The sequence below is a fragment of the Mobula birostris genome, chromosome 12 (assembly GCF_030028105.1).
Source record: "Mobula birostris isolate sMobBir1 chromosome 12, sMobBir1.hap1, whole genome shotgun sequence".
In the NCBI taxonomy this organism is placed as follows: domain Eukaryota; kingdom Metazoa; phylum Chordata; class Chondrichthyes; order Myliobatiformes; family Myliobatidae; genus Mobula; species Mobula birostris.
In genome coordinates this window covers 106,923,749-106,941,909 of record NC_092381.1, presented here as the reverse complement: position 1 = coordinate 106,941,909, position 18,161 = coordinate 106,923,749, and the positions used below count along the sequence as shown (strand labels likewise).

The 18,161-nt window shown below is 45.7% G+C and overlaps 2 protein-coding genes across 6 annotated transcripts in view; one reads left to right on the top strand and one right to left on the bottom strand.

Annotated features, from left to right (window-relative positions):
• Positions 1–1,487, bottom strand: part of LOC140206164 (E3 SUMO-protein ligase ZBED1-like) — a 12,521-nt gene extending 11,034 nt beyond the window's left edge. For 3 of the 4 annotated variants that reach the window (XR_011888080.1, XR_011888078.1, XM_072274412.1), the window contains exon 1: positions 942–1,487. The gene's annotated coding sequence lies outside the window, so the exon portion shown is untranslated. The remainder of the gene's footprint in view (positions 1–941) is intronic. The other variant, XR_011888079.1, reaches the window with a different exon arrangement.
• On the top strand, positions 1,051–18,161 carry mrps12 (mitochondrial ribosomal protein S12). Of its 2 annotated transcripts, none has more exons than XM_072274414.1 (3): positions 1,051–1,222; positions 4,905–4,992; positions 17,510–18,161. In XM_072274414.1, exons 2-3 carry the CDS (start codon positions 4,944–4,946, stop codon positions 17,944–17,946), a joined length of 486 nt encoding a protein of 161 aa, XP_072130515.1. In that variant the 5' UTR covers positions 1,051–1,222; positions 4,905–4,943; the 3' UTR covers positions 17,947–18,161. The 2 variants fall into 2 exon arrangements, with proteins under 2 accessions (XP_072130515.1, XP_072130516.1); XM_072274415.1 differs by lacking the exon at positions 1,051–1,222 and adding an exon at positions 1,309–1,444.

Sequence of the window (18,161 nt, the reverse complement as noted above, 5' to 3'; positions counted from 1 at the left end):
TTATGAATAAAGGTTTTTATATCTACCAGCTACATCTCTCCAGTAACTTCATTCATGGTCACAACAATCCTCACCCTCATGGCTTCCATTCCTCCTCCACTCCAATTACCCCATTTCTCAAATCCTCAAACTTATTCCCTTCCACTTCCTCTCTCATTCCCTTCCTCCATCCCTTTCCCTGTCCTACCCATTCCCTCCCAATCTTCCCCCTTTCATTCTTTATTCCCTTTATCCACATTTCTCATTTTCCAACTCCCTCCACCCTTATTCTCTAACCTCTCATGATCCTCCTCATTCATTCCCTCCATCCTTCCTCCCCTCTTTCCCTCAACCCTCCCTCCTTCCGACCTTTAGTCATTTACTCCATCCATTGCCCACTCCCACCCTGTCGCTCATTCCTCCCCTCCCTTCCTCATTCTCTCCATCCCTCAGTCATTCATACCCTTTATCCACATTTGCGACTCGCTCCACCCTTGTTCTCTATCCTTTCATGGCCCTCCTTGTTCATTCTCTCCATCCTCCCTCCCCTCTTTCCCTCAATCCTCCCACTTTCCTACCTGTTACTCATTCCCTCCCTCCTTTACTCACCCCCACCCTCCATTACCCATCCACTCCATCACTCATTCTCACCCTCCTTCACTCATCCCTTCCCTCCCTCCATCACTCAGACATTCCCTCTGTCCCTTCCTCCCTCCCACAGTCACTTTGCATCAGTCACCCCCCGCTGTCACTCAATCCCTCCTTCCCTCCCTCACTCATTCCTTCCTTTCCTCCGTCACTCATTCCCTCCCTCCCTCCTACAGTCACTTTCTGTCAGTCATCCCCTCCCTCCCAGTTATGCATTCACTCACTCACTCATCTCCTCCCTCCCTCCCACAGTCACTCATTCATTCCCTCCATCACTAACCCATTCCCCAGATTGCGGGGGTGGGCTGTCCTACCTACATCGCGGTCCGGGAGCCTGCGCTGCGGCCGCCGGTCAGTGGTCGCCACTCTGACCACAGGGCCGGGCGGGGGGAGCGGGAGGCCCGCCGAGACTGAAGATTCAGATCCCTGCGCCCCGCCCGCGCTCAGCGGGATCGCGTTTCGAAAACGCGCCCGGCCGCCCCGCCTCTTGTCCGCCCGCCGCCGCCGTCCACCTCCTCTCCGTCGCCATCGCAACGCGGCCTAGTCCTGCTTCGAGCCCGACTTCAGTCGGAAAGAGCCTCGGGGTCGATTAGCGGTTGGTCTCCCCGGGTGATAACGGAGGGGAATTTTATCGTGGGCCGGTAGTCGCGGGATGTGGGGGGAGGTTGGGGTCGGGGCTTCAGTTTGCTCCGACAGGCTGGTGAGGACGGTCGATCATGAAGTGTCGGTGCCGGCAGTGGAGCAGCGGAGACTGGGGTTGGGGTGTGGGAATTCGGTGCGGAATGGGTTTGAGGGAGCTTGTGGACGGGGACCTCAGGTGAGGAATGGGGATGATTGATTCTGGCGTTCGGAAGTACGGAAAGAGGCTCAACAAGCTACGTTCCCCGGCAATGCTCCCCAGCTCTTCCTGTGCCGCATTGGTGCTGCTTCATCGGCCCAGCCGTGCTCGTTGTCTTCGTCAACTTTGCCTCCAATTTCCCACCCTGTCCTTAAATTCACTTGGTCCATTTCTGACCACCCTCTCCCCTTTCATCGTCTCCAATCTCTGGAGACGAACTGTCCACCGACATCTTTTATAAACCTGATTGCTATGGTTATCTTGATTACACTTCTTCCCACCCTGTCTCCTGTAAGAATGCTCAATCCCTTTGCCTCTGCTGCACCTGTTCCCATGTTGAGGATTTCCTTTCCAGGACATCAGAGATGTCCTCCTCCTTCAAAGAACAGAGTTTCCATTCCTTCGCCATTGATTCTGCCCTCATCCGCATCTCTTCCATTTTCTGGACATCCGCACTCACCTCATTCTCCTGACACCATAACAAGGAGAGAGTTTCTCTTGTTCATCTTCCTACCACCCAATGAGCCTCTGCATCCAACACATCAGCCTCCAGATCATCAGCCATCTCCTAAGGGATCCTGCCACCAAACATGTCTCTATCTCCTTCCCTCTCTCCGCTTTCTACAGGGATCGCACCCTCTGTGATTCCCTTGTCCATCCCCACTAATCTCCCTGCCAGTGACCTAAGTACCGCACCTGCCCGTTCACCTCCTCTTTTACCCCTCATTCAGGGCTCCAAACGGTCCTTCCGGGTGAGGCAACACTTAACCTGCGAATTTGCAGGGGTTGTCCTCTGCTCCTGATGTGGCCTGCTCTCCATTGGTGAGGCCTGTCATGAATTGGGGACCGCTTTGTCGATCACTTCTGCGCCATGCGCCAAAAGCAGGATTTCCCAGTGGCTATCCATTTTAACTGCTATTCCTGTTCTCATTCCCGTTCCAATGTGTCGGTCTACGGCCTCCTCTTGTGTCACAATGAGGCCACCCTCAGGGTGGAGGAGCAACACCTTGTATTCGATTTCACCTTCCGGTCAACAAAAATTTCCTTCCTCCTGCCCTGCTATTCCCCCCACTGGCCTCTTAGCTCTTCTCATCTGCCCATCGCCTCCCCCTGAGTCCCCTCCTCTTTCCCTTTCTCCCATGGTCCTCTCTCCTCTCCTATCAGATTTCTTCCTCTCCAGACCTTTATCTTCCCCACACACGTGTCTTCACCTATCACCTTCTAGTTAGCCTCCATCCCCTCCCCCCCACCTTTTTATTCTGGCATCTTTTCCCTTCCTTTCCAGTCCTGAAGAAGGGAAGAAATGTCAATTGTTTATTCTTTTCCAGAGATGCTGCCTGACCCCTAACATTTTCTGTTTATGTGTGTTGCTCTGGGTTTCCAGCATCTGCAGAATCTCTTGTGTTTAGACACAACACTTGCTGCCTCACAGTCGTTTTGTTAAGGGTTGATAGAACAGAGGCCAGGAACACAACAGTGACAGGGGCCTACTACTTGGAAAAGAGAAAAACAAAAGAGGAAACACGAGGAAATCTGCAGATGCTGGAATTTCAAGCAACACACATAAAAATTGCTGGTGAACGCAGCAGGCCAGGCAGCATCTCTAGGAAGAGGTACAGTCGACGTTTTGGGCCGAGACCCTTTGTCAGGACTAACTGAAAGAAGAGATAGTAAGAGATTTGAAAGTGGGAGAGGCAGGGGAGATCTGAAATGATAGGAGAAGGCAGGAGGCTTGGGGGAGGGATGGAGCTAAGATCTGGAAAGTTGATTGGCAAAGGGGATATGAGAGGATCATGGGACGGACGGGAGGCCTAGGAAGAAAGAAGGGGGGGAGGGGGTGAAGCCCAGAGGATGGGCAAGGAGTATAGTGAGAGGGACAGAGGGAGAAAAAGGAGAGAGAGAAAAAATAGATATGATAATAAAAGATAAATAAATAACGGATGGGGTACAAGGGGGAGGTGGGGCATTAATGGAAGTTAGAGAACTCAATGTTCATGCCATCAGGTTGGAGGCTACCCAGATGGAATATAAGGTGTTGTTCCTCTAACCTGAGTGTGGCTTCATCTTGACAGTAGAGGAGGCCGTGGATAGACGTATCAGAATGGGAATGGGGTGTAGAATTAAAATGTGTGGCCACTGGGAGATCCTGCTTTCTCTGGCGGACAGAGCGTAGGACAGAACAAAAGAGAGCATCTAGCATAAAACAGCTATTTTTAAACTACTGTGATAAGGAAAATTCCATTCAAATTTGTAGATAAGGGACAACCAATAAGAAAGTACTCATTCCAATAATGCAGTACCAAGTTAACCAATGAGAAAGCACTTTTTCACTTCATGCAGAAGAAAGAAACTTCCAGAGCTTTCCAAAACTTTACTTTGTATAGCCACTATTAAAAAAAAACTATTTAAAATGCAAGCAGAAAATTAATTGTTAAATTGCAAAACAATTAAACAGGCTAATCTAAGAATTAGACCATCAAATCAAATAGGGAGGAGGAAGTGGTGGAGGAGGATTTGGGACCTTCATTGGAACATGAATTCTCAGATTTGCTCAGTTAGCTTGTGGGTGATACTGGTGTTGAGGGCAGGGAGGGAGGCTGCCGGCGAGGAGGGTGAGGGAGGGAGGCTGCTGGCAAGGAGGGTGAGGATGGAGGCTGCCAGCGAGGAAGGTGAGGGATGGAGGCTGCCAGCGAGGAGGGTGAGGGATGGAGGCTGCCGGCGAGGAGGGTGAGGGATGGAGGCTGCCGGCGAGGAGGGTGAGGGAGGGAGGATGGCTGCTGGTGTGGAGGGTGAGCGAGGGAGGTAGGGTGGTTGTCGTCAAGGAGATCGAGAGAGGGAGGAAAACTGCTAGGAGGGAGATTAGTGGTGTGGGATGAATGGACAAGGGAAAATTCAGAAATCGGAGATGCAAAGGTATTTGGGAGTCCTTGTGCAGGATTTCCTAAAGGTTAACTTGCAGACTGAGTTGGTGATAAGGAATCAACTGCAGCGTTAGCATTCATTTCAAGTGGACCAAAAGACAAAAGCAAGGGTTTGATGCTGAGCTTAACAAAGTATTGGTCAAACCACACTTGGGATATTGTGAGCCGTTTTGGGCCCCTGATCTGGGATGTGCTGGCATTGGAGGGGGTCCAGAAGAGGTGATCCCAGGAATGAAAGAGTTAAAGTTTGATGGTTCTGGACCTGTACTCGCTAGAGTTTAGAAGAATGAATTGCGGGTGCGGGGAGGTGGATCTCATTCAAACCTATCAATATTGAAATGCATCGATGAGGTGGATGTGGAGATGGTGTTTCCTGTAGTGGGAGAGTCTAGGGCTAGAGGGCACACTACCTCACTATTTTATATATATTAAACCTGATTCTGATTCTGAAGCTGAACCTGAAGTCAGCAACCCACCTCGCCCACCTCTCATTTGATCTGTCTTCCCTTACTGTGCAGGAGTGAAAACGTCAGGCTTCCTTGTACAGACCTAAAGAGATGTTTCCTGTGGGTGCTGTTCGGACCTGGGTATCTTCATTGTCTGCAGGTGAGAGATTTAGTCAGGAAGTTCAGGTTCAGATTAATTCAGTTATCACACGTACATTGAGACGGACGGTGAAAAGTGACGCTTGCGTCAACGACCGACACAGCCTGAGCACGTACAGAGGGCAGCTCACAAGTGCTGACATTTTGTTGGTTGTCGAGTTGGTTTGGGATTTTGGGGTTGGAATGTCGGATATTGCCCCATCCCTGTCTTCCTGAGAACTATCCACAAATGGATGTGGAAGGGGAACAGGTGCAACTTGGATGTGAGGCTCCTCACCCTAAGAATTCTTGTTGAAGAGAGCACAGGTTATGGTTACTATTCTATAGATTTATTGAGTATACCCACAAGAAAATGAATCTCAGAGCCGTATATGGTGATATAGAAACACAGAAAACCTACAGTACAATACAGGCCCTTCGGCCCATAAAGCTGAGCCGAACATGTCCTTACCTTAGAAATTTCCTAGGGTTACCCATAGATAGCCCTCTTTTTTTCTAAGCTCCATGTACCTATCCAGGAGTCTCTTAAAAGACCCTATTGTATCCACCTCCACCACCGTTGCCGGCAGCCCGTTCCACGCACTCACCACTCTGCGTTTAAAAAAAAAAGTACCTGACATCTCCTCTGTACTTACTTCCAAGCACCTTAAAACTGTGCCCTCTCGTGCTAGCCATTTTAGCCCTGGGAAAAACCCTCTGACTATCCACACAATCAATGCCTCTCATCATCTTATACACCTCTATCAGGTCACCTGTCATCCTCCGTTGCTCCAAGGAAAAAAGGCTGAGTTCACTCAACCTATTCTCATAAGGCATGCTCCCCAATCCAGGCAACATCCTTGTAAATCTCCTCTGCACCCTTTCTATGATTTCCATATCCTTCCTGCAGTGAGGTGGCCGGAACTGAGCACAGTATTCCAAGTGGGGTCTGACCAGGGTCCTATATAGCCGCAACATTACCTCTCGGTTCTTAAACTCAACCCCACAATTGATGAAGGCCAAAGCACCGTATGCCTTCTTCACCACAGAGTCAACCTGCGCAGCAGCTTTGAGTGTCCTATGGACTCGGACCCCAAGGTCCCTCTGATATTTCACACTGCCAAGAGTCTTATCATTAGTGCTATATTCTGCCATCATATTTGACTTACCAGAATGAATCACCTCACACTTATCTGGGTTGAAGTCCATCTGCCACTTCTCAGCCTAGTTTTGCATCCTATTGATGTCCCACTGTAACCTCTGACAGCCCTCCACACTATCCATAACACCCCCAACCTTTGTGTCATCAGCGAATTTACTAACCCATCCCTCCACTTCCTCATCTAGGTCATCCACGAAGAGTAGGGGTCCCAGAACAGATCCCTGAGGCACACCACAGGTCACCAACCTCCATGCAGAATATGACCCATCTACAACCACTCTTTGCCTTCTGTGGGCAAGCCAGTTCTGGATCCACAAAGCAATGTCCCCTTGGATCCCATGCCTCCTTACTTTCTCAATAAGCCTTGCATGGGGTACCTTGTCAAATGCCTTGTTTAAATCCATATACAGGTTTCCCCCGCCATCCGAAGGTACAGTGTTCCTATGAAACGGTTTGTAAGCCAGAATGTCGTAAAGCGAAGAAGCAATTACCATTAATTTATATGGGAAAAATTTGTGAGCGTTCACAGACCCAAAAATAACCTACCAAATCATGCCAAATAATACATAAAACCTAAAATAACAGTAACATATAGTAAAAGCAGGAATGATATGATGAAAACACAGCCTATACAAAGTAGAAATACTTTTCCACAATCATTGCCTGCACTGTTCTCTGTAGCGAAAATCTCACGCAAGGGCTCTCCAGTAACCTTTAAGCTATGAAGGTGCCAAATCATACCAAATAACACGTAAAAATACACAGCCTATATAAAGTAGAAATAATGTATGTACAGTGTAGTATCACTGACCGGAATTGGGACAGTGCCGAGCACACTGATGATGGTGTGTTAGGCTGAGTCGTCGGAGGCTGGGGTGGTGCAGTGGCAGTGAACCGATACCGATCCGTGAAGAATGCAGGGGTACAGCGGTGGCTGGGACGCACCCAGCACATCTTTAAGAAAAAAGCTGAAACGAACAAGCTAATTAATTAGGTGCTGCCTGGCACGTAAATGTCGGCCCAGATCAGAGGCGAAGCAATCAGCAATCGCTTCTGATCTGGGCTGACATTTACGTGCCGGGCGGTACCTATTTAATTAGCTTGTTTATTTCAGCTTTTTTTCTTAAAGATGTGCCGAGTGCGTCTCGGCTACCGCGGCATTCTCCGTGAATCGGTATCTGTCTGCAGCCCGGGTATTGGGGTGGTGGGACACTGGGGTGTCATCTCATCGTCGATCAGGGCAAGCAGGTCATCTTCTATGTCTGCCTGCCTCGATGGCGAAGGTCGAGGTTCAGCGTCTGCTGTGGCTGATGTGGAAGTCTTGCTTGACTGCTTAGCCTCGCGCATTTTTAGATCATACAGTTCTTTGTAAGCACTCAAACCATCCTGCAAATATGCCCTAAACCGACGTACCCTTTCAAAATTAAAGTTGTACTTTATCATTGCAGTGAAAATCTCACACAGTTGCTTCACGTTCAGTTCCTGGACGACTTCACTTTCGGTCCGTTCGCTACTGCATTCGGTTTTGATTGTGATCCTTTCCTCTTCCAATTGCATCAGCTCTTCATCTATCAGTTCTTGGTCATGGGATGCCAAAACCTCTTCAACATCATCTTTGTCAACTTCCACAAGCCAAACTCACTTTGTCCTTACTTCGTTCACCACGATCAAAATGCTTAATTATGTCTAGTTTTATGCTAAGTGTAACACCCTTACGTGTTCTTTTAGCCTTTTCCGATACCTTAGAACTCATCTTGCTAACGGCTGCTCACAGGCACGTGATTAAGCAATGCTGGCGAGGATGCAGTTCCGAATCCAGGGGAGAGCGGCTGCTCAGGGCGCGCGCTGCTTTTTTTTTATCACGCGCTGCCTTTTCTCGTAACAGTGAGAACACATTCTGTTAGTGAAAACAGGGTACTAATGTAGGTCTTTCGTAACAGTGAGGTTTCGTAAAGCGAACGTTCGAAAAGCGGGGGACACCTGTACACTATATCTACTGCTCTTGCTTCATCAATGTGTTTAGTCACATCCTCAAAAAGTTCAATCAGGCTCGTAAGGCATGACCTGCCTTTGACAAAGCCATGCTGACTATTCCTAATTATGCCTCTCTAAATGTTCATAAATCCTGCCTCTCGTGATCTTCTGCATCAATTTACCAACCACTGAAGTAAGACTCACCAGTCTATAATTTCCTGGGCTATCTCTACTCTCTTTCTTAAGTAAGGGAACAACGTCTGCAACCCTCCAATCCTCTGGAACCTCCCCATTGATGATGCAAAGATCATCACCAGAGGCTCAGCAATCTCCTCCCTCGCCTCCCACAATAGCCTGGGGTACATCTTGTCTGGTCCCGGTGACTTATCCAACTTGATGCTTTCCAAAAGCTCCAGTATATCCTCTTTCTTAATATCTACATGCTTTAGCTTTTCAGTCTGCTGCAAGTCATCCCTACAATCACCAAGATCCTTTTCCGTAGTGAATACTGAAGCAAAGTACTCATTAAGTACCTCTGCTATCTCCTCTGGTTCCATACACACTTTCCCACTGTCTCACTTGATTGGTCCTATTCTCTCACATCATATATATGTCCTTTGATAATAAATTTACTTTGAACTTTGGTGCCTGAAGATCCAGACCAGTCAATAGACCTGGGGCAATCGAAGTTCAAAGTAAAATTTATTATCAGAGTACATACTTGTCACCACATACAACCTTGAGATTCTTTTTTCCTGTGGGCGCACTCAGCAAATATAAGGAACAGTAACTGTAAACAGGATCAATGAACAACAAACTGTGCAAATACAAATATAAATAAAAAGCAATAAATAACAAGAGCATGAAATAACAAGATAAAGAGTCCTTAAAGTGAGCCACTTAGTTGTGGGAACTCCAGAAATAGAATGGGTGTAGTTATCCTCTTTTGATGAAGAGCCTGATGGCTGAGGGTTCTTACCAGGTTTGTGTCTTTTAGCTTCTGGGGAAGATACCAGAGCTTGACTTAACAGAACAGCTTCTCCCCACTGTTTTTAGACTTTTGAACCAGTCACCTCTGTCATGTCCCCTTCCACTTTCAAGGAGTCTATGATTCATGTTCTTAGTAACAACTTACGTTCTTGACAAGTTTTTAAAAGTTTGCAAGATTTATCATCGTTTGCACAGTAGTTGTTTGTCAGTCTTTGTTTATTTATGGCTTCTCATAAATTCAACTGTATTTCTTTATTTTCCTGTAAATTGTAGAGGTTGCAGAAGAGATTTACCAGGATGCTGCCTAGTTTAAAGGGCATGTGCTATCACGAGAGGCTGAATAATCTTTGGTTGTTTTCTCTGGAGCACCAAAGGCTGAGGGGAGATCCGACAGAGGTTTACAAGATTATGAGAGGCATAGACAGAGTGGACAGGAAGTATCTGTTTCCCAGGGTTGAAATCTCTAATACCAGAGGGCATGTATTGAAGGTGAGAGGGGTAGGTTCAAGGGGGATGTGAGGGGTAAATGTTTTACTCAGAGTCTTGGATACCTGTAATGCACTGCCTGGTATGGTGGTAGAGGCAAATATATTAGAGGCTTTTAAGAGACATTTGGATAGTCAAATGAATGTAAGGAAGATAGGGGGATATGGACATGGTGTAGGTAGGAGGGATTAGTGTCTGGGTGTTTTTGATTCGTTTTTTTGGCTGGTTCAGTACAACACTGTGGGCTGAATGGTCTGTTCCTGTGCTGTACTCTTCTAAATGCCTGCAAGAAAATGAATCTCAGGGTAGCATATAGTGACATACACACTTCGATAACAATATAGAAAATGCTGTTCCCAGTGGTGCTGCCACGTTCTTGGATTCTTAACCCTCCCTCTTTTTACACACTTCTGACGGCACTGGGATCATTGCATTGTTCAGCTGTGTGAGCTTGCTGTTGTATATACCGCTCACTCAGCGAGCAGACAATTACCCTGTGGTGTATCTGACAATGGTTCCATTTATATATGCCAAGATGGTGTCATGTACGGCAGCTGTGTTGTGTGCTCCGAGTCACCATTGTAATTTTCTGCTCATCTCTCTACCTACTTCCACCCTTCTCTCACAAGAAGCTGAAAGTCCCATCAGGTGTGATTGATTGACTCTTTTGAACATCGGCAAGATGGCGTTCAGTCATAACGTGCCACCTCTCTACCACTGGGACCCCCTGCTCGCATGAACCACGGGAGGTTCATTCACCATACCGGCATTGCCGAGGAAGCGTTGCTGGAGGTGAGGAAGAAGAGCTGGCGTCTTGGTTAGGTTAAGATGGCGTGCAAGTCGGCCACTGCTCCCTAGCATACTCCTGGACAGTCCCTGGACAACAAGCTATGTGAGCTGAGAGCTGGAATATCCTACCAACAGGAAACAAAGCACTGTAATATCTTATGCATTACCGAAATTTGGTTGTCGGAGGAAATACCAGACCAAGCCATCAAACCCATCGGGTTCTCTGTGTTCCGAGCGGACAGGTCTAAAGATCTCTCTGGGAAAAGTAAAGATGAGGGAGTATATTTCATGGTGAACAATGCTTGGTGCGACCTCAGTTGCATGCACACCTTCAAATCCTTTTGCTCCCCGGATCTGGAGTACCTTATACTGCTATGTCGACCTTTCTGGATGTCCAGAGAATTCATGTCTGTTATTATTACAGCTGTGTACATCCCACCACAGGCCAATACCAACCTGGCTGTCAGTGAACTTTGTGAAACCATCAATATCCATGAAACCACAGCCCCAGAGGCTGCTTTCATCATCGCTGACCAGCGCTCACCTGAAGTTCTGTCAACACATCGAGGTGAGCATATGGGGAGGAAGCATACCCAACCACTGCTACTCTCCCTTCCACAATGCCTACAAAGCACTTCTCCGCCCTCTATATGGAAAGTCTGATCATTCCTCCATCTTGCTCCTGCCCGCCTACAGGCAGAAATTGAAGCAGGAGGCAGCCACAGTGAAAACCACCCACTGCTGGTCCAACCAATCGGACACAATGTTACAAGATTGTTTTGGTAGCGTCACCTGTGAGGTGTTTCAAGCTGAGAACATCTCTGAGTACCCGGAGGCGGTCACAAACTTCATTTACAAGTGCATTGAAGACTTTGTTCCCCAAAAATCGATCCGGGTCTACCCAAACCAGAAGTCTTGGGTAAATAGTTCAGTGCGTGTTGCTCTCGGCGCAAGGGATAAAACTTTTGCCTCCGGAGACCAAGAGGAGCTCAAGAGATACCACTATGATTTATGTAGAGCCATCAAGGTGGCAAAATGGTAACACGGGGACAAAATCCAATCACAACTCTGTGACAATGATACATGCAGCATACAGTAAGGACTGCACACCATCCCAGACTTCAAGAGGAAACGCAGCAGTACAGCCAACATTGCTGCCTCGCTCCCGGTAAAGTTAAACGTTTTTTACGCTGGATTTGAGGTTGATAGGATTGAACCCCCGAGGAGAGCCGTCGATGAGACCTGCGCCTTGGTCATTTCCGAGGCTGAGGTACGGAGAACCTTCCAACGTGTCAACAGTCGCAAAGCAGCGGGGCTGGACGGCATCCCAGGGCACGTCCTCGAAGTGTGGGCTGAACAGCTGGCTGGTGTGTTTACAGACATTTTTAATCTCTCCCTCTCCCAGTGTGTAGTACCCTCCTGTTTCAGATTGTCCATCATTGTCCCTGTAGCTAAGAAAACCAAGGTAACATGCCTGAACGATTGGCATCCTGTCGCACGCATCTCAAAAATAAGCAAATAATAATTTGCTCAATAATAAGCAAATACTTTGAGAGGTTGGCTGAAGATTATAGCCACAGGACTACACACCGTTCTAACTCACCTGGAGAAGAGGAATGTGTATATTAGAATGCTGTTTCTGGACTACAGTTCAGCATTCAACACCATAATTCCCTCCAGACTTGACAGGAAGCTCAGACACCTCGGCCTGCACCCCACCTTGTGCAGCCGGATCCTGGAATTCCTATTGGATCACTGATAGGTGGTAAGGATGGGCTCCCTCACCTCTGCCCCTCTGACCCCCCAACACAGATAGCCCCCAGGGTTGTGTCCTAAGTCCCCTCCTTTACTCCCTTTACATTCACGACTGTACTGCGGCACACAGCTCTAATCTGCTGATCAAATTCACCGATGACACAGCTTTGATCGGCCTTGTTTCCAGCGGTAATGAGACAGCCTACAGAGGAGAGGCTGACCCCCTGACACTGTAGTGTCAGGATAGCAACCTCTCCCTCAATGTCCAAAAAACAAAAGAGCTTATTGTGGACTACAGGAAGAACGGAGAGGCTTGGCCTGATCAACATCAATGGGCCTGGAGCTGAGTGAGTAGTTTCAAGATTCTCAGTATACACATCACCAGTGATCTCACATGGACTGTACACATCGGCTTTGTGGCAAAAAGAGCAATACAGCGTCTTCCACCTCAGGTGACGGAAGAAGTTCAGCATGGGCCCCCAAATCCTCAGGACCTTCTACTGGGGCACATTGAGAGCATACTGCCTGGTACAGGATCTGCACCAACCTTGATCACTGGGCACTGCAGAGAGTGGTACGGACAGCCCAGCGCATCTGTGGATGTGAACTTCCCTCCATTGAGGTCATTTATAGTAGCAGGTGCAGAAAGAAGGCCTGGAAGACCCACAAGGCAAGCAATAATAAAGCTGCCAAGAGTGACCTTAGTCTGCAGTCCAGCAAAAACTATTGAACAATTCGACATGTCACAGGCTCCCTCTCTCCCTATCAACGGTCAGAGAGGTATCACCCTTTCATAGTGACAGGGGAGATCAACAAAACAAAACAAAACAAAACAACTCACTGATTATGATATTACAGTCTGCTGTGTCACTTTTATTCTGAGTTTTTCTGACCCGAGAATCAGCAGCAAACTCTACCCCACCATCAAGACAATGTAATCCAATTTAATAATTCAAATATTCATCACTGGTTGGTCAGCGTAAAGCATATTTTCCACTTTCTTACCTTTGCCTGTTTACCTGTGGAGATTCAGAATGGATCCCGGAATCATGGCTTGCAATTCCACTGTGGACCTGGGGAACTCAATATATAAATTGCAGGTTTACCTGAGGCCTTGCTGAGACTGCTCCTGGGGCAGACATGTTTCATGCGCTGACCTATGAATGGGTGGACTTGAGCAAGGATTCACCACGCTGGTTTCTGCGAGGGTGGGCTTCCTTAGTCAGGCGGTAAAGTAGACTGGGATTCTCTGGAGTCTGGAGGAATGAGATGGTCAGATTCAAGCTCTCAGAGGGTTCGACAAGGTGGCTGCAGATTTCCAGCATCTGCAGTCTCTGTGGATGCACAGAGGATGTTTCCTTTGCCAGAGGAGTCTGGCCTTGGCTGAGTCTCTGGTTTGCCTGGGATCAGGAGGATTTGCAGACTTGGGGTGTGGTGAACCTTTGGAAACTTGTAGCCCAGGGTTCAGTCTCAGGCTTGCCTGGGACCAGGAGAATTTTGAAGATGGAGTATAGTGAATCTTTGGAATTGTGTAGCCCAGGGAGAGGCTTAGTCACCGACTGCCTTCAGCAAAAAGACCAGTGCATTTCTGGCTAATTAAGTGAGGGACTTGGCGATGGTGAAGGGCATTGGTTGGCTGTGATTGCAGTGAACAGCAGGTTGCGTACTGCTTCACACCAATGTGAGATCCAGTGGAGGGGGTGACTTGTGCATCTTGAACATCAGCCTGATAAAATATCATGTAAATAAATTCCCTGTGGGACGTGGACATCACTAACAAAGGTTACTGTCCCTCTCCAGTGACCCTTGACACAGTGAGTGGTTGAGTCAGTTATGAGGATGACTGGATGTGGAGTTGCCACGGATCAGGACAGCAGATGATTGTCAGTAAATCACAGGGTTCAAATGGCTCAATTTAATATCAGAGAATGTATGCAGTATACAACCTGAAATTCTTACTCTTCACGGACATCCACAAAACATAGAATGAATGATAGGAACATTAGAAGCCAAAAGCCCCTCTCCTCCCACGCACAGCAGCAGTAGAGCATCGACCCTCCCCCCACTTGCAGCAGCACAAGCACGACCCCTCCCCACCTCCACCATGCAGGCAATAGCAAAAGCCCTCCCACAGAGACCTTGAGCTAGAGTTTTAGGAGAATCAGAATCCGGTTCGATGTAATTGGCAAACGTTGTGAAACTTGTTGTTTTGGGCAGCAGTACATAGCAATGCATAACATTAGTCATAATGAAGTAAACAGCTCAGATGAGGGATAGTGAGGTGGTGTTCATGGACCAAATGGTGGAGGGGAAGAAACTTCCTAAAACATTGAGTGTTCAAGATTGTTTAATGCCATTTCCAGTAAACAAGCGTAAAGAAGAATGAAATAATTGGATCCAATATAGTACAACAAAAACAGAATAAGATAAAGAACACAATAATAATTTTAAAAAACACAATAAATATAAATATATCAGATAGCTTATATACATTGAATGTATGTCCATAAAGTGATGCTAGACACAGGAGTGTCTGTACATAAGGTGACTGACAGGAAGCTATAAAGTTGTGGTGGGGTGGGTTAGTGGGTGGAGGTGTTGATCAGCCTTACTGCTTGGGGAAAGTACCTGTTCTTGAGTTGGTGATCCTGGTGTGGATGCTATGTAGCCTTCTCCGTGATGGGAGTGGGACAAACAAATATTTCCTTGTCATTCTGCTGTTGTTGTGGTGAGTGTAGGCACTTCAATGTCTTTCCTGGTATATTCTCATAATTAACCCACTATTTTCCCTTGCTACACACATTCAGAGTCAGACAGTTTAGTTTAACTTTATTCTTTATTTGTACATAACTGTAAGTGTGTAATTGTGTTCAGCGTCCTGCTGTTTCATGCTGTCATTTCCCAGTAGTTCCATGGTGTCTGGATTATAGAACAGTACAGGACAGGACAGGCACAGACCTGTGCTGAACCAGCTAAAATACAAATGAAAAACACCCAAAAACTAATCCCTCCTACCTACACCATGTCCACATCCCTCCATCTTCCTCACATCCATGTGCCTATCCAAATCTCTCTTAAAAGCCTCTAATGTATTTGCCTCTACCACCGTATCAGGCAGCACATTCCAGACATCCACCACTCTCTGAGTAAAAAAACTTACCCCTCACATACCCTTTGAACCTACCCCCTGTCATCCTCACAAACAGAAGTATCTACCTTAAGTACAGTATATAAACAACATATACACATTTACACTGCATACTGTATTTAAGGTAGATACATCCATTTATTTCCTAATATAGTTGTAACTACATTGTGGGGTGCATCATATTCTAATTCATGTGTAGTCTTAAGTTAACTCTGTGGGTAATTAAGGATGGTATGTCCTGGTGTAAAAAAAAAGCTGATCGCCCTCCGTAAGGGAGAGAGTTGGGGGCCGCCGTGAGTTCATACTGGACAAGAATAGGTATGGAACTATTATTGTGTTTCTTGTAGACATCTTTTTGTGAATATTGGCATTTTTTACTAGTTTCACTAATTTTTGCAAGTTTTTTTTTCAATCTTTTTATTAATATCAAATTGTTAAATATAACATAGTATTAATACAAAGCTATTGGGATTACATTGTTAATAATTAACATATAAAAATATAAACTCAGTTGGCACACAGGTATTAAACCTCCCAAAATTGTACAAAATATGAATATAAGATACAAAAAAACCCAGAAATAGCATGAAAAAGGAAAAAAAACAAAATACCCCAGAAAAAAACTGATCTAAACAATGCTAACCAACTAACCTAAGGAAAAGAAAAAGACAGGGGCCGTTGTGTAACGCCAAAAAGAACCATTAGTGTCATTGACTGCGCATCTCTCTGCATACATTTAAAGGAAATAGAATAGGTTTGGAAAAGGTCAAATTACATCATATGGAAGTGATAATAAGTGGCCTCCAAGTCTTTTCGAATTTAATAGAAGGATCATAAATGACACTTCTAATTTTTTCTGAATTTAAACACAACATAGTTTGAGAGAACCAATGAAATGTGGTGGGAGGATTGATCTCTTTCCAATTCAGCAAAATGGATCTTCTAGCCATGAATGTGAGAAATGCAATCACCCGACGAGCTGAAGAGGTTAAATGATTTGATTCTATCACTGGTGAACCAAAAATTGTGGTAATAGGGTGAGGTTGTAAATCAATACTCAGAACAGTTGAAATAATATCAAAGATATCTTTCCAGTATTTTTTCAAAAAAGGACAAGACCAAAACATATGAGTTAAAGAAGCTATCTCGGTGTGACATCTATCACACTGGGCAATTAAAATTCAATATTTGAAATTTTTGACATGGGACTTGGACATAATTTCAATTCCACATTGAATGTAAATCTGTACAAGGGTTTTCACTGGGTTCTATCATAGGGATTTCGTTTCCCTTTGCTCTTTCTAAATCGCATAAACAAATGGATAATCCATTAGTTAAATATACTTTACAAATAAGGTTTCAATTTTGAAATTTTTTTGGGTTGAATCAATTTATTCTAGCAAGTCCTATTATTCAATTTTTTTTTCAACCCTTTATTATGGATCAAGCCTATTTGGCTTGGAAAACCAAAGGTATATTATGATTTTTGTGATCTATTTTTGGATAATTGTTTCATGTCCTTTGAACAATTATCTAATAAATATAATTATATATAAATATAATCCCATTTCTTTAGATATTTACAGATTAGAAACTTTTTAAATACTGCTTTTCCTATCCTGAATCTATATCCAATTGGTATTTTGGAAAAAATTTTAGATTTAAATTTTTTTCAGAAAGGTGTAATAGCAACTATTTATAATATAATTATGAAAATACGTCCAGACGTGTCTAATAAAATTAAGAATGATTGGGAAAGGGAACTTAAGTTTACTTTACCTATTGAAAAATGGGAAAAAATTCTCTATATATGCCAAACATGTGTTGATACAGTTTAAAGTAGTACATAGGGCCCATATGTCTAAGGATAAATTAGCTCATTATTACTCCCATATAAATCCTTTTGCAAGTTTGTTTTATGACACACCTAATATACACCCTTGCATTAAAGTGCTAAGTGACTCCAGCCATTTTTTCTCTGGTAAAATTAAAGGTTAAAACCCACGTCTTTAGCGTTCCTGTACCTCCTCCCTGATGGTAGCAATAACATTTCCCATGTGTGAGGGACCTCAGTAATGAATGTCGCCTTTTGTCTTTGTTGGTGGAGAGGTTATAGTTTTAGTTTTAGAGAGAAGTATTGTATTTAATGAACTGAATTTAAATTCCCCATTAGTTGTGGGGAACTAGTTAAGTACTTTGGTTCTAATTCAATAACTTTGCTGTCTTTCCCTCCAGGGGCAGTGAGGTTGGCGGGTTCCTCACCAACTTCCCTCCTCCAACGGGTGCTGCCATCGCCAGGGTTGACGTCGCCCCCTGCAGCTCAGTGGCAGAATAGCCGGTGCATGGCCACCCTCCACCAGATGCACAAGGCAGGCAAACCCAAGAGGCCCCCTCCCAAGCTGGGCCCCACCTTCGGGCACCCCCAGCTCAAGGGTGTGGTACTCAAAACCATGATCCGCAAGCCCAAGAAGCCCAATTCGGCCAACCGCAAGTGCGCCCGGGTCCGGCTCAGCAACGGCAAGGAGGTGATCTGCTTCATCCCCGGAGAGGGCCACAACCTCCAGGAGCACAACATCGTGCTGGTGGAAGGGGGGAGGACGCAGGACCTGCCCGGCGTCAAGCTCAAGATTGTGCGGGGGAAGTACGATTGTGCCCACGTGCAAAAGAAGTAGTGAGACCATTCCGGGACTCGGTATGAACTTTAAATGGTGTTTGTATTTATAACGGGAGCAGCTGCTTCCTTGGACTTCCTCAAGGTCAAGTTTATTGTGAGCTGACTGTACAACCAAATGAAACAACGTTCCTCTGGTCCACAATACATATATCACACACAGCACATAGAACAAAATATTGCCATAAATAATGAATAAAATTAAATTAAAATGCA